At 43.5% G+C, this 14,894-nt stretch overlaps 1 protein-coding gene and 1 non-coding gene across 2 annotated transcripts in view; one reads left to right on the forward strand and one right to left on the reverse strand.

Annotated features, from left to right (window-relative positions):
• Window positions 1-2,803: 2,803 nt before the first annotated feature.
• atp7b (ATPase copper transporting beta) overlaps window positions 2,804-14,894 on the reverse strand; it is an 18,283-nt gene continuing 6,192 nt past the window's right edge. The window contains exons 3-21 of the mRNA XM_034864395.1: window positions 13,565-13,798; window positions 13,070-13,233; window positions 12,798-12,959; window positions 12,623-12,696; window positions 11,994-12,177; window positions 11,288-11,521; window positions 10,891-10,982; window positions 10,326-10,453; window positions 9,648-9,802; window positions 8,932-9,066; window positions 8,622-8,816; window positions 8,174-8,356; window positions 7,852-8,035; window positions 6,729-6,869; window positions 6,456-6,598; window positions 6,171-6,374; window positions 5,544-5,661; window positions 4,446-4,548; window positions 2,804-3,437 (exon numbers count right to left, since the gene is read on the reverse strand). Of these exons, the coding sequence (XP_034720286.1) occupies window positions 3,215-3,437; window positions 4,446-4,548; window positions 5,544-5,661; window positions 6,171-6,374; window positions 6,456-6,598; window positions 6,729-6,869; window positions 7,852-8,035; window positions 8,174-8,356; window positions 8,622-8,816; window positions 8,932-9,066; window positions 9,648-9,802; window positions 10,326-10,453; window positions 10,891-10,982; window positions 11,288-11,521; window positions 11,994-12,177; window positions 12,623-12,696; window positions 12,798-12,959; window positions 13,070-13,233; window positions 13,565-13,798 (3,056 nt within the window). The 3' untranslated portion in view covers window positions 2,804-3,214. The remainder of the gene's footprint in view (window positions 3,438-4,445; window positions 4,549-5,543; window positions 5,662-6,170; window positions 6,375-6,455; window positions 6,599-6,728; window positions 6,870-7,851; window positions 8,036-8,173; window positions 8,357-8,621; window positions 8,817-8,931; window positions 9,067-9,647; window positions 9,803-10,325; window positions 10,454-10,890; window positions 10,983-11,287; window positions 11,522-11,993; window positions 12,178-12,622; window positions 12,697-12,797; window positions 12,960-13,069; window positions 13,234-13,564; window positions 13,799-14,894) is intronic.
• Window positions 12,284-12,356, forward strand: trnar-ccu. Its single transcript has one exon. It is a non-coding gene; the product is annotated as a tRNA-Arg (tRNA).

Here is a 14,894-nt window from a genome sequence, read left to right on the forward strand (position 1 = left end):
CAGCTAGCTAGACTATCTGTCCAATCTGAGGACTAGGGTTACCTGGTCCTCAGATCTCTGCAGGGTAAATCCAGACAGTTAGCTAGACTATCTGTCCAATCTGAGTTTTCTGTTAACGATTAAAACAACTTTTCATCGTACACATGTTCCACCAAAACAAGTTCCTTCCCGAGACTATGTTGCAGCGGCACCGTGACTCCGTCTGGCGCTTAGCACCGTCCATTACGATTGTGATTGGTTTAAAGAAATGACATTAAGCCAGAGCACGTCTTCCTCCCATCCCAGAATACTGTGCCAAGTAGCCAGACCCTCCTATGCAGCGCTGTGGAGGAAGGTCTGGCAGAGTTTACTGTGTAGTTTTTTGAAGCACATCGCCATTGGCATTAATATTCAACACAAAGAAGATGCAGACTGAACCAGTCAGTGCCTTAAGTGACCCATGATAACCAGGTCGACCAGAAGCTGCTGCAGGCCTCCAACCGGGCGGAGCAAAGACCTTGTTTATATCTGTGAAAGAAAAAACACTATATCCCAGCTAAGTGTATCTTTGCAGAGGGAAATGTTTAATCCCTCTGGGCTTTTGTAAGAACACTTAATCTCTTCCTTCTCCACTGCTCTTTGTCTTTTGCTGAATAGCCAGAAAAAATATCTTCACTAGGGGTTGTTCCCAAGCTCCCGGCAGTGTGTATCCTGTATGTTTAAATGAACTGACATTACTGGGCCACTGCTGGGGTCTGTATGTCATTAAAATAACTTTTTTGTAATCAATAAATCAGGAAAACATACTGCCCTCCTCTGGATAGTACCATTATAACAAAGTAAACAATTCAAATCTTTTACTTTAGGGCTGCAGGTAAAACTCAGGAAAAGAATAAAGGGCAAGTCTGAAAGAAGTTTGTTTTTATGTGTCCTCGGGAAAATGTAGTCCAGCCTACAGTACAGTACAGCGCTGTAATTGGCCCTCCTTACAGCTCAGATGGGAGCTCGACTTGATCCTCTGTGACCTGTCTGGCTGTCACGGGATTTGCATTCTCATGCTGACAAAGTCAAGGGCATGCACCACCAGATATTTGACAACTTGGTGTTTTTTTTCTCTAAAATGTGTTCAGAACTAAATAAATAAATAAATAAGTGAAGCTCACACCTTCTTATCGTCTGTCAGAGGGCATTTCCAAATGTCTCTGACCATCAGACTGTGTCCGGCCGAATTTATTTTGGCATCCTAAAGAGGTGCTCAGCTGCAGGCAGCATGAATGTATCAGCCTAGAACTTGGCCCAGTGACAGATCCTTAGCTGAGCAAGCAAAGGACTCCCCGGGGTGCTGTGCGCTCATACAATAATGCTGTAAAACAAATGTTGGCACCCTATTAAGCTTGAGATGAAATGTGTTTCCACAGAAACAGAGATAAAAGATTGGGTAATATCAGACTGATGCATTCAATACTTTGTGCAGTTGAAATAAAATGTATAAGCATCAATTTAGCTCATTTAGAATAAAGCAAAGATTTGTGATGAAAATCCACTCCCATGATTAAAATTATAGCAACAGAAAGATCATGCCTGCTGATTCCCTGTCATCCACCCTATAGGATATCACATTTACTCTTCGACCCCCCGAACACGAACAGAAAGGCTTGTTGAACTTTGTCAAATCAGCAACAAGACGCCAGAATACAGAAACAGAAGAAGAGAACAGTGATCCAATACATGGCACTGCATCCCCGTGGGATTGTTTTTAACACCATAGCAGAAGAGGAGCAACATTACACGCCACCGGGAGGTAAAGAAGTGCAAAGACCTCTACAATGCAGAGACAAAGCAGAACAAGGGCACGGCTCGACAAACTGGTCTAGATTACAGCGGTCGCTGTGGTATCAGATCTCGGAAACCTCCTCCTCTGTAACTTCCCCAAACTCCCACTATGATGTCCACTCAGCGCAGTCATTTCAGAGGTGTGAAAGCTGGAAGGTTTTTTAAACTTCTCTTTCTTAAACTCTCTTTTTATATTCTTTCACATTTTGCACGTACAAAAGGAGTGCAACACCATGAAAGGAAATAGCAGTTCATGTGGCTCTGATGATATTTCTCTCTTAGTGAAACGTTGTGTAGGGTCAATCAAAGCATGGCAAGAAAGCTCTGCATTTCAATATGATTATAATAGGCTATAAAAAACAGCAAAGCAAACTGTCACATAAACCCTCCATGGTGAAATGAACCTGGAACCTGAAAGTGACGTGTGTGTGTGTGTGTGCGTGTGTGTGTGTGTGTGTGTGTGTGTGTGTGTGTGTGTGTGTGTGAACAGCAGTTTCTAATGTCTATGGTCAGCATTACAGGAAAAAATAATTTATAGACATGGCTGCAGGAAAAGCACAGCACAAATCACACCTGTGCATTTCCTGCTTTCACATGTTGAAATGTCTGCTGGGAAAAAGGTCTATTATGGTCAGAGAGCAAGACAGTAGTCATATTAATGTCCCTAAAGCCTATATATCTGTTGTGAAATGGATTAATTCTTCTCTGGTGAGTCCATGAATCATTTGATTAATATACTCCATTAAGTATCTCCACTCCACGGCTCAAAATACATTTGAAAGACTGCCCTCCACCTCCACCTCTTCCTCTTCCTCTTCCTCTTCACTTCTATAATTAACAACTGTACTTTAGACACAAAGCTTTGTTTAACACTGACAATCTAAAAAAACTAAATTTTCCTCTTAGCTAGAGTTAAACAAACACATGTTCCTGATGGGTTGATTTTTCTCTATCAACTCTCAGCGTTATTTATAACCTGAGCCTCTCTTTCCAAAACCGTGTAGATTAACCTTGACTAATGAATATTGTAAAAGTACATTTGTAAAGCAGTTACATACAAGTAAACCATTTCATACTACAAGTTTGATTTATGTGCCTGGCGTGAAAATAGAAAAAATGCATGAAATGACAACTTCAGTAATACCTTTACACTTTAAGTGTCAGCAGCTGAATTGGTTAGACATATTTACTAAGAAAGTCATAGACCATAGTAGACTCTGTGTCTTCAGATCTAACGATAACGGTGCGTTAGTGTTCATAAGCTAAAGGAGAATGTGCCTCTTTTTGAATATGCCTTATCTATTTACATAAATACACAGAAATAGTACGCACAAAGAGCCTTGCTCAATTCGTAAACACGAGAACAGAAACAGTGTGACGTCTAAGTCCCTCTTCCCTTTTTTTAGATTACATGAAGGTCCCCTGCCGTCCGGTGATCCGGGACCGAGTTAATGGAGGACAGTCCCTGGGTGCTTTGACCCAGCTGCTCCCGAGCCCGGGCGGGGGGGGCGGGGCTGCGCCGCTGGCCGTACAGACCCAGATGTGTGCTGATCTGGGACGACCGAAGACTCCTCATATGGCCCAGCGCTCGCGCCTCGTACAGCTCCACCGAGGTTTTCTTATACCTGGAGGACACAGATGGTTATTAGAGTCACCTCGAGATGATGAAAACATGATGAAAGTTTTAATGAAGAGAGGCAATCAAAAGTTATAGGAATAAAAAGTGGAATGCATTTATCATTTGTCGGATACAATTTTGAGGAATTTATCCTTCTAATAAATCTGGGAACCTCTGTGTGTGTGCGTGTGTGTGTGTGTGTGTGTGTGTGTGTGTGTGTCTGTGCATCTGTCTTAAAAATATCTCATGAACGGAAAAAGATGCCCCCCCCCCCGTCAAGCAACACACACACTCACACACTGTCTTTGTCAGTGTGAGTTTGTCTCCGTAAGACACTCGGTCCGGTTCAGATGGTTAACCCAGTCCTAGCGGGTCGGACTGGGTGGACCACGAGGCTAATGTCTGTTATTACTCCACATTTTAATAACGATCTTTTGTGAGTACATTCTCAATCTGCAGCTTCTCTGTCAGGTAGTCTGTATCCATGACGTTCCACCGTGGCTCCATCCGGCGCTTGTGATTGGTTTAAAGAAATGCCAATAAACCAGAACACGTTTCCCCCCATCCCGGGAGACGGTGTGGACTAGCAAGACCCTCCTCGGCAGCGTTGTGGAGGAAGGTCTGGCAATGGGAGACTATCTTTCAGGTAAATGTGATACAATGTTTTCCTCTGAATAAGAAGTACACAGTAAATCAGTAGTAGGCTATGCCATGTGGTTGCATACTAGGTGCATATGAAAACTAGTAGTTTTGGGGAAGGCCTACAAGGGTTCTGGAGAACACCACACGCAGCAATACCACATACCAAGCAATCCTCCCAGTCCAAACATGCACTGTTAGTACTGAAAAGGAGGAAAGAATACAGGCAGAAATTGGGGGGGATATTCTATGTGTCTTGTAGTATTAGCAAGTTAGGGACTTTACATCATTAACGGACTACTAATAACTTATATCAACACACAGCACACCATCCATTTTTCTTAAATTGGGCAGGTTAAAGGTTCAATGGACTCACATTCTCAGCATTAAAGAGGACAGAACCACTGAAACCGAGGAGGCAGCCATCGCAGCAGAGCCCATCCAGGGTTGGAGCACCAGGCCGACAGGCATGAACACACCTGCAACCACAGGGAGAGGGCAACAGTGGGTTTACACACTAGGTACTGAGCGATTACACACTTAAAGCTCACAGGGGAGCAGCCAATGCTGCTGTAGTTTGTGTAACTTTGGGCTGCAAGTCGTGTTGTTTGCAATCTGATTTTGTCTTTCACACCACGAGACGCCACTATGAAACAATTGGTTGTATCTCCCATACAATCTTTTTTCTTAATTATCAGTAGCTCTTGTGGGTTCAACCTGCTGAAGGCTGGTGCCCTGAAGTCTGAAAGATACAGATGTCCAGAGTTATGTTTATCGATAAAGAGTTCAGAGCTGGGACATTTTCTTACTGTACGTGACCAAATGACACCAGGTTGTCTTTCCCAGCTAAGATAAACGACCTCTAGAGACTCTGGGACATGGGGGACAGATGCAGAAAAGACGTGGAAACGGCTCCAACTTGTCTGAGTGTTAAGATTAATTGTTTTGCTGAGATTAGGCATGTTCCCAAACAAGCTCTCCTCTTGAAAACATCTCCTCTACTGCTGTACAGAAAACTTCCTCAACACACGTTTGGAGGCTGTTACCATTAATAAATCATCTTTTAATGTGACTTTTAAGCAAAAATAGAGAGTAAAGAAATGTATTCCTCCACGAGAATTAAAACTGCAGTGGGTCGGATGCAAAAACAATCCCAGAATTTATAGAATGAGTGAGACCTCTTCCTGCAGCTCCTCTCTCTCTCTTGCACAGGCAATGCATGCACACAACTGCCAATGAGAATGCTTCCATCTCTCTCTCTCTCTCTCTCTCTCTCTCTCTCTGTATGGATTATATTAAGATCTCTGTATTTCCTTGTATGAGTGTCCTCTACATTAAGAGTACAGTCTAGTTTAAGACCTGTTGAGTTGCCCGATAACAATAAAAAAACATCTGTCTCTCTATTGTGATTCTTCTTCAGCAGATAGGGAAGATCCTGCCCTCATGTGACAGCTGGTGTATCATCGGTCCTCACCTGCAGCGATGGGGATTCCTACGAGGTTGTAGATTAGGGCAAAGAGAAAGTTGGTTCTAATCCTCCGCACCGTCTTCTTCGACAGCTCAACGCTGGCCACCACATCCAGCAGGTCATTCTGCAGAGGGTAAAAACCTTCAGTTTTATCTGGGGGTGCCCCCGACTAAGACTGTTCATAGTCAAATCAGAATTATTAAGTCTTGCCTTTCGTCGACCGACCGTCAAATCATGACTCATGGGGCTGGAGTCGACCGTCGGTCACGGTTAATGGAAAATAAAAGTGAAATCTGGATTTATTTAGCCACTTCAAAGCTATACTATGTAGTTTCTGTCTCCCCCCCATGAGGAATTCTAGGTAATGACAACTCTGTCGGCAAGTCCACATGATACAAGCCTTCCGTGATCGCGCAGAACGTCGCAGGGAAAAGACGCAACGATTTGAACTAGCAGCTCAATGACCTCACGCAAGCACAGTATATGGTCGAGCGACCTAGAGAGTGACTGAAGAGAGCGAGCATTGTAAAGACATAGCGGCGTCAAGCTCTTTCAATCGAAGCATCGAATGTTCGACTATTTGGGGTGAGTGTTTAAACGTGTTGCTGGATCTCCACACAGCGTGTCACCTACTCGGATGAGGACGATGTCGGCCGCCTCGATGGCCACGTCGGTGCCGGTGCCGATGGCGATGCCGACGTCGGCCCGAGCGAGGGCCGGCGAGTCGTTGACGCCGTCGCCCACCATGGCCACTCGCCGGCCTTGCTCCTGCAGATCTTGCACTTTTGCCACCTTGTGTGAAGGCAGCACCTCTGCAAACACCTTTCTGATCCCCACCTGTGATCAAACAATGTAATTTGATTACATTTCCTATTTTCAGGAGTCTTTTTTTTTCACCCCTGTATGAATGTGTTCTACCTGTGCAGCGATGGCTTTAGCGGTGCGCCTGTTATCTCCTGTTATCATGACCACGTCGATGCCCATGCTTTTGAGCGTAAACACTGCTAACGCTGACTCTGGCTTCACTGTGTCTGCGATGGCTAACATGGCACACAGCACACCTACAGAGAACACACACACACACACACACACACACACACACACACACACACACAGCAAACCACGAGTGCGAGATAAGGGAGGAAAGGAAATGTCAGTGCTGTTGTTCCAGTTTGCAGGTTTTATCCTCACCGTCTATAGCCACCAGGATAGCAGTCTGTCCTTTGGTCTCGTGGCTGGACATGGCGGCATCGACGTCGGCTCCGATGTGGTGTCCGTTCCTCCTCATCCACTCTCTGTTCCCAATCAGGACAGAGTAGGACACAGGCTCTGCTGAAAGCAAAGAAATAATGTACAAATATAACCAGATGTCTGTGAGTTAAGGGAAATTTGAAGCACACTGTGTTGAAGTGCCAGGGCTAAATTATTTAATTAATAGCTGTAACCTGTGGTTGACAAGAAGGACGTCTTCCATGAGACCTTTGACCTTTGAATACCACATGTGACACGTACTGTAGTTAAATCTGAATGTGCAGCGTAACCAGTAAACCTATCCACCAGGAAAATATAAGCCTTGTAGTGCAATGTTTTTCTCTGAAGTAGAAGTACAAAGTGATTCAGTATTATACAGGGAGCCCTCTGCAGGGGATTTGGGGTACAATGGTTCTGAAGTCAGCTACAAGCTGCAGTACCACAGGCCAAACAATCAGACTGTTCAAACCAGCCCAGGTCAAACACACTAGGTCTCCCTAAATGGGAATCAGAAACCAGTATCTAAAGAGTGCCCAGTATGGGGATTGAATATATGACCTTGGTGTTATTGTAGCTAACCGACCTGCTCTGTGCCACGGTTTAGGCTCATGTACTCTCCGCAGAAAAAACATCATTTAAATTAACCCTTCTGTTGTCTTTGGGTCAAATTTGACCCGTTTTGAAAAGAAAATCTTTATCAGAAAAGTGTCTTTTGGATGTTTTATTCAATTTAATAGCATTCCAAAAACTTTTTTGACTAAGTGACTTTGATTAAAGTGACTAAAATGTCCAAAAAAGCTTCAAAAATGTGGAAAGGGGGGGACACAAAAACGTCAAAAGGTGCAGAAAAAAATCGACAAAGATCAGGGGGAGAAGAGAGGATTTTGAACAAGACGACCAAAAAAAAAAGTTTCAATTTTGACCTAGAAAAACACGGAAAGACAACACAAGGGTTAAGTAGAAATTGATTAAATTAACACAACAACTTTGCGAGCTTGCACAATAATCAAAATATGAAACATATAATCCAGAGTGTTTCCCCAGACACTGAAAGCCACCAGACCTGCAGGCGTGGCCTCGGCGCCAGAGAGCAGGCTGCTTTCGTCGGTGGTTGCTCCCGTCAACAGGAAGCTCTCTTGGCTCTGCTGCTGCAGCAGATGTTCCACGTTGGAAACCCGGCAGCTGATCCCACACCCGGGCACGGCTTGGAAGTCCCGGCAGGAGCCCAGCAAGTCACAGCCCAGCTCCTGTTACACGCACAGCCAGAATATCAAATGTTACGACCGTTATCAAAGCTTTACAGAGCGTATAAACACACACTTGTTAAGAGGACTTGGAAATTTAGCTGTAAACCCAATACTGACACAAAGAGGCCTTTCTCTCACCTCTTTGCAGTGTTTGGTGACCGCCATGCCCAGCGGGTGCTCGCTGCTGGCCTCCGCTGTGCCCACCAGCGCCAGGATCTTCCTCAAGGGCATACGGGCGATTTCCCACAGCACCAACACACGAGTCACCCGTGGTACGCCGTTTGTGATCGTACCGGTCTTATCAAACATCACCACGTTGATCTGGGGGAGGGAGCAGAGTCATGATTTCATGTCTTAACCTTCCTTTTGATCATCTTTGTGTGATAAGTGGACTGATGGTGGTACCGATTCAGTCACTTTCAGGATCCAGCATCCGACCTTCACAGTTTTCTAAGTATTCTACGTTAGTTGAGAATGTCCGGTCCTATAGTTTCAATATCAAAAATACTGAATTGGGATAAAATGTAAGTATCAAAGTGCAGATAACAGTAGTGAGCAGGAGCAGGATGAAGGTAAAGAGCATTGCCTTGTGGGCCATCTCCAGCGGCTCGCCTCCTTTGATGAGGATCCCGTTCTGGGCTCCGACCCCTGTGCCCACCATGACAGCTGTCGGGGTTGCCAGCCCCAGAGAGCAGGGGCAGGCGATGGACAGAACGGTGATGGACGCCTGGAAGGCAAAGCGAACTATAACTTCCGCCTTGGAGATGTTCTCGTTGTAACCCTGGGAGGAGAAGAATGTGTTCTTACAGTAATATAAAAAATATATCGTATATACTTTTGAATCTTTGTTAAAGCCGCTTATGTTTGCATGTGAAAACATTTGTGAGCGCACCTACCGGGAAGTTCTCCCTCACAATATCAAAGTCGACAAACCCGATGGCCAGCCAGGCCACCAGCGTCAGCAGAGACACGATGACGATGAAGGGCACGAAGTAGCCGCTGAGCCTGTCTGCAAACTGCTGGATGGGAGCCTGAGCAGAACACCAGGGAGTACACAGGAAGTACTTCTGTGGGACTACATGCTGTCACCAAACTCTTGGTGCATATTCTGTGTTTCTGTTAATAATGAACATGGAAACGAACGTGCATTCGTGCATGTGTGCACATGTCATTTTTTGAAAAGGATATCCGAAATCCGTCTTCACTAATTCTGTAGATTATAAAGAGAGAGGTGAATTCCTAATTTTCTTTCAAATCATTTTAAGTGGACAGTGATTTCTAGAAAATTTGACACTGCATTTTAAAGTTTGAGAAATAGTTTCTCTTCTTTAAAAAATAAAACTGTGTTTCATTGCTGAATATATTAAATATTAGAGGACTAACATGAACATGAACATGTCTTTTTTAGTTGAAGCAGTAAGTACTGTGTTACTATTTGTGAAAATGTTGACTTGGAAAGAAAACAAGGAATCTTGCACACTGTCCATCACTTGTATTTCTTTTAATAACATTCAAAGTCCCAGATCAAGAATTTTTGATGCAACACATTATTCCTTTAGCTGTGTTTTTTTTGTGAAATTGTGACCATTTGAACGTTTAAACTTCCTCTTACCTTGGAGGTTTGGGCTTCTTCAACCAGTTTAACAATCTGAGACAGCGTTGTGTCCGCTCCGACGTGCGTGGCCTCCACCAGCAGAGCCCCGTGAGCGTTGATGGAGCCGGCTATCACCAAGCTGCCCACCTTCTTACTGACGGGCATCGGCTCACCTGATACACAAAGGTTTTATTTAAAGGTCCTTCCTAAAATAGAATAACCAAATGTGCTAAATTATTTTATTTGTTGGTTTTTATTTTAATTTCTAAGGCGATAAAGTCATATTTTATGTCCTTAATGACTTGGAGGTAAATGGTGCCTGAAGCATCCATTAAAAATACTATCAATGGGAAGTTTATTTATAACTTTTCTAAATGCAATGACTGCTTTTACATCCAAAAGCAACCACTATCAATCAGAGAGCCGACGTTTGTGAATTTGCTGCAGTGTTGACACAATTTGACGTAAGTAACCACCAGGAAGCTGATGCTAACACTAATTCAAGTTGAAAGATTGTAAAAACTGTGTCAAGGGCTAATAGCCTGCTAAAGTGGATTGCTTTTACTATAATAAACATGTCAACTGTCCCTTAAGAGACTCCTGAATCCTGAATTAAACTAAATTAATCAGGCAGCAATGTAGAAATGTACGTCCTCCATCCTCAGCTATGAACCGGGTCCATTCCCATCCTCGTACCTGTGATCAAGGACTCGTCTGCCATGGAGCTGCCCTCAATCACGCGCCCATCAACGGGGAACCTTCCTCCCGGGGCCACTTTCACGATGTCGCCCCGCTGCACCAGCTCCACCACCACCTGCTCCTCACTGAAGCATGCAAATGCACCTACAGTTACCCATCTCACATCTAGTATATTCATATGTAATTAGGGCTGGGTACTGAATTTAATACTTTTTAGCCACAGACCGAATTGCCTTTAAAGTCTCAAGTATCCCGTCATTCAGCACCAAATTCCAATACCTAAGGAGTAAATCTCACCAGCCCAGTGAGCCAATAAGCATTCAGCATGCTTCTACCAAGATCTTATACTGTCTGTGATTGGCTGTCTAATGTTACACATCGCAGAGACGTGCAGGAAAAACTCTACGTTACACAGAGAGGAGCTGAAAAATTGTGTATTGTTGTAATTTATTTTGTATTGTTTAGGAACCGGTATCGAAATCACGGTTTTGGTATTGGTACGGAAAGCTTTTAAACAACAGACAGCCGTATTTGTCATTGACATAAAAGGCTTTTGGACTACCTGATGATGGCGTGGTCCCGTCCCAAAGTGACCACAGTGGCGTCGGTGGCTTGAAGTGACATTAATTTGGCCAAAGCCTCTGAGGTTTTACTCTAACAATGCAGAAAAAACAAACATATTAAAAACAGGGTCTGGTCTCATGGTTACAGATTAATTTAAAGGTGCTGTGTGCATTGTTTTGGCACATATTAATAGATTTAAAAAACATATAATAGTGAAATTTGGAGATTGGAAATTCATCATGACATGAAGGAACTACTGCACATCCTACAAAAAATGTTAGAGCTTTTCTTAAAGAAACTCTAGTTTTATAGTTCCAATGTTTAAACAGCAACAGTATGACACACTTGTGTCAATTTCAAAAGCACAGTGCAAGCATATGTGATTTTATTTGAACCTTTGCAACGTGTTCCAGCCATCGTCCCAGCGCGATGAACAGAAACAGCATGGGTGGGGTGTCAAAAAAGGTGACGGGGCTCTGGCTGGCTCGCTCCGCCATGGCGACAACAAGCACCACGCAGGAGTAGAAGTAGGCAATAGAGGTGGCTAACACTATCAGCACGTCCATGTTGGCCGTGCGGTGTTTCAACGAGCGGTAAGCCTGGATGTAGAAGTAGCGGCCTCCGAAGATCTAAAGAGAAGAAAAGCAGATTAAATGACTAAATCTCTGGTTTTCCTTTCCTTCAAATTAGTCTATGTTGCCGCAAGCAAACGATGAAAGTATGGCACTTTCATTAATAAGAGTTCTTACCATGCTTTTAACCCCAGTTTGAGCCAAATGCTATCCAGTGGTCAAGACATGCTTTAAAATATCCATTTACTTGATTTACTTAACCCTTGTGTTGTCTTGGGATCAAATATGACCCTTTGTCGAAGTTTTTTCTATCAGAAATATGAGTTTCTTACAACCAAATTGCCCAAAAATAACATAGATGAACATTCTTGCTATGAATGCTATGAATTTATTTATATTTGATTAAAGGTCTCATACTTTACGGATGCATAAAGGAACCAATCACTTCCCCAGTCTTACAGGAAGGAAACACCTAACAATTACAATATAAAGCTCTACAAAGGTCCCCGCCCCAGACTTGTTCCCTTACCTGCACAGGTGTGCAGAGCAGGAAGAAGGCCAGGTTGAGGAGGGAGAGGCCAGGCAGCAGGTTCTGCTCCTCGGGCATGGAGCCTCCGTGTTCCTGGTGCTGACTGTCCATCACCATCATGTAGATCATGAGGCCCATGGCGGGCAAGCCGAAAACAAGGCTGAACAGAAAGGAGTTCTTCCACCTGGAGAGGTATCAGACATGTGTCAAACCCCGGAAAGAAGACACCTTATCTTGTTTATTATCTGCTAACTTTGCACAAATTTTATTAATTTCCATTTGCATGTATAGCCCCAGTGGCCTAATGGATAAGGCACTGGCCTCCTAAGCCAGGGATTGTGGGTTTGATTCCCATCTGGGGTGGTTTGCTCTTTAGTAGAATCATTCGGGGTCCTTAAACCAGACATTCATGGGTACAAACCTATCCTCTGCTACATTAATCATCATAGAGCTGTTATTAACAACGCTCTATGGCCAACACACCATGGAAACAAGGCACACTTCTTAAAATTGGCTATTAAAAGACTGGAAAAGTCTGACCAGGAAAGGTTAAAAAGAAAAGGTCATATTTTATAGAACGCACAAAAACACAGTGAAGTTATTCTGATAATCTTAAACCAGATACTTGCTGTTGAATTTCTTCCGCGTGATCGAGGTTGTTTTTGAAGCCCGCCGTCACCAGACTGGCCTCGAAACCAAGACTCTGGGATGAGAAACATGAACCAGAACCTGTCATGTCAACATGTCAACATGGGAGGTGGGGAGGAGGTTTGAAATACAATGTAAAATGTAAGTGATCGTCACCTGAATGATCTTGATGATATCTCGAGCTCCGAGCACTTCTGGGTCAAACGTGATCTGGGCTTTTTTGGTTGCCAGGGCGACGGAGGCCCCGAGTATCCCTTTGGTTGAGGTGAGCTTGGACTCAATGTTGTGCACACATGATGCACACGTCATGCCTGTTATCTACGAGGGAAAAATGGTGGAAATACAGGACTTTTTTGTGGCGTTTTGAGTAAGATAATGTGTATTTTCTTCAGATTTTAAATGCATTGTATGCTTCTCCAGTGACGTACAGTGAGGTCCAGTTTCCCATGTGTTACTGCATTGTCCTCTATCAGCCTGGCGCCGAAGCCCAAGTCCTCTACGAGCTGAGTTACAGCGGCGGCGCTCAAGATTTCTGAATCATATTTCACCTCCGCCTTTCCAGCCATGAGGGACACCAACACCGTGACGATCCCTAGAAGTCAAAGTCAGGGGCAATTTCAGGATTTTTTAAAGTTGGGTGGCACAGGGAAGGAGTTTATCAGAATACAGCATAGAACATCTGCTTTAAAATGGGATGGAGGGGGGGGCCTGGCCGGGGACTACAGCTGGAAATTAGCCATAGTGGACTAAATTATATTATACTGTAAATTAAAGGTGACTGTCCACGATATAACAAACTAATAAACTGGACTAAAACTAAATCCTATTTCAGTACCCCCCTTCTAGCCCCGCCCCTCAAAGTGAAACACTGCCATTACATTATGCTAAGCTAACATGTTGTGTAGCACCTGAGCTGGCTTTACCCTTGTGTTTGCGCAGGTTCCTCTCAATGTTGCCCACGCAGGAGGCACAGGTCATTCCCACTACACAAATAAAGCATTTTTGAACTTTCGTCTCCCTTCCAGAGGTTGCGTATGATCCAGTGCCATTGCTGACTTCCAGCTTATTGGCCAATTGCAAGTCAGAAAGGTCATGTAGTCCGGAGGTAACAGGCCTGGACTTTTCAGGGCCCTGGCTGTTCTTTGCCAACGCAGGTTCTGTAGTAAAAGAAGGAACAAAGTCAGCACCATGTTTAAAGGTCCCATATTCTGCTCATTTTCAGGATTATACATGTATTTTGGGTTATACTTTCAAAGTATTTATATAGCATCTTAAGCTGCTTCATAATCATAAAAGACATGAATATCTCACTTTTTTAATAATGTTGGCCTTTTAAAGGTAAACAGACAGCGATGGCTAGTTTAGGGTGTCAGGATAAAGACAAACTACAGGGTAAATACTGCAGTAGCTACCCTGTTTCAGTGGAGGAAGTACAGTTGTGAGGGAATATTTTACTACGTTTATTCTTCAGCTGTAGTTACTTGTTATTTTTCATTTAATGTATCCTGCTGGAATGTTTGTTTATATTATTTAAAAAATAGAAACAAGATTTCGATCTAAAACCTTTGACTCAGCTCGACCTCAGCGTCTGAAAATGAAAGAATCTGCTGGTAATCTGCCTGAGTTAATTCCCCGTCTTGGCTCGCTGATTTTCATCATTAAATCCAACAAGAACGCCCCGGCCGACGCGAGAGCCCTCCACTCACTCGACAGCATACTTGTCTGGTTTCCACGGTGGAAACTCGGCTGAGGTGAACATGAGGTGTACTGGAAAGGATTTAATCAAAGTATTTTTGCTCATAACATACAGGTACCACTGGGTTTCTGTGTGCAGATGCTATAGATACTGCAACACGTCTGAGCCATCTTCAGACTGATGAACATGGTCTTTAAGTTTTAAATAGAGAAGTTCTCCTGAATGCATCATATCATGCACAAGAAGTCATGGCTGTGGCATCATAAAGCTCTAATGACAACAACACAATTGTGGCCATTTAATTATTGGTTAAAATTATTTTTTATGGCAAACTTACCATTAACAAACTCTGAAATATGAAAAATGACTGGTTTTGTTGCCTTCTGTGACAGTAAACTAAATACATTTGGGTTTTGGACAGTTTGATGGACAAAATGAGACATTTGAGGACATCTTTTGACAGTTTTCTGACACTTCAATGAATCCATTAATGAAGACAATAGCCTGCAGGTTAATTGATCATGAAGATGATCATTATCTGTAACCCTGATCTGAGC

This window comes from Etheostoma cragini, chromosome 24, assembly GCF_013103735.1.
Source record: "Etheostoma cragini isolate CJK2018 chromosome 24, CSU_Ecrag_1.0, whole genome shotgun sequence".
NCBI lineage: Eukaryota > Metazoa > Chordata > Actinopteri > Perciformes > Percidae > Etheostoma > Etheostoma cragini.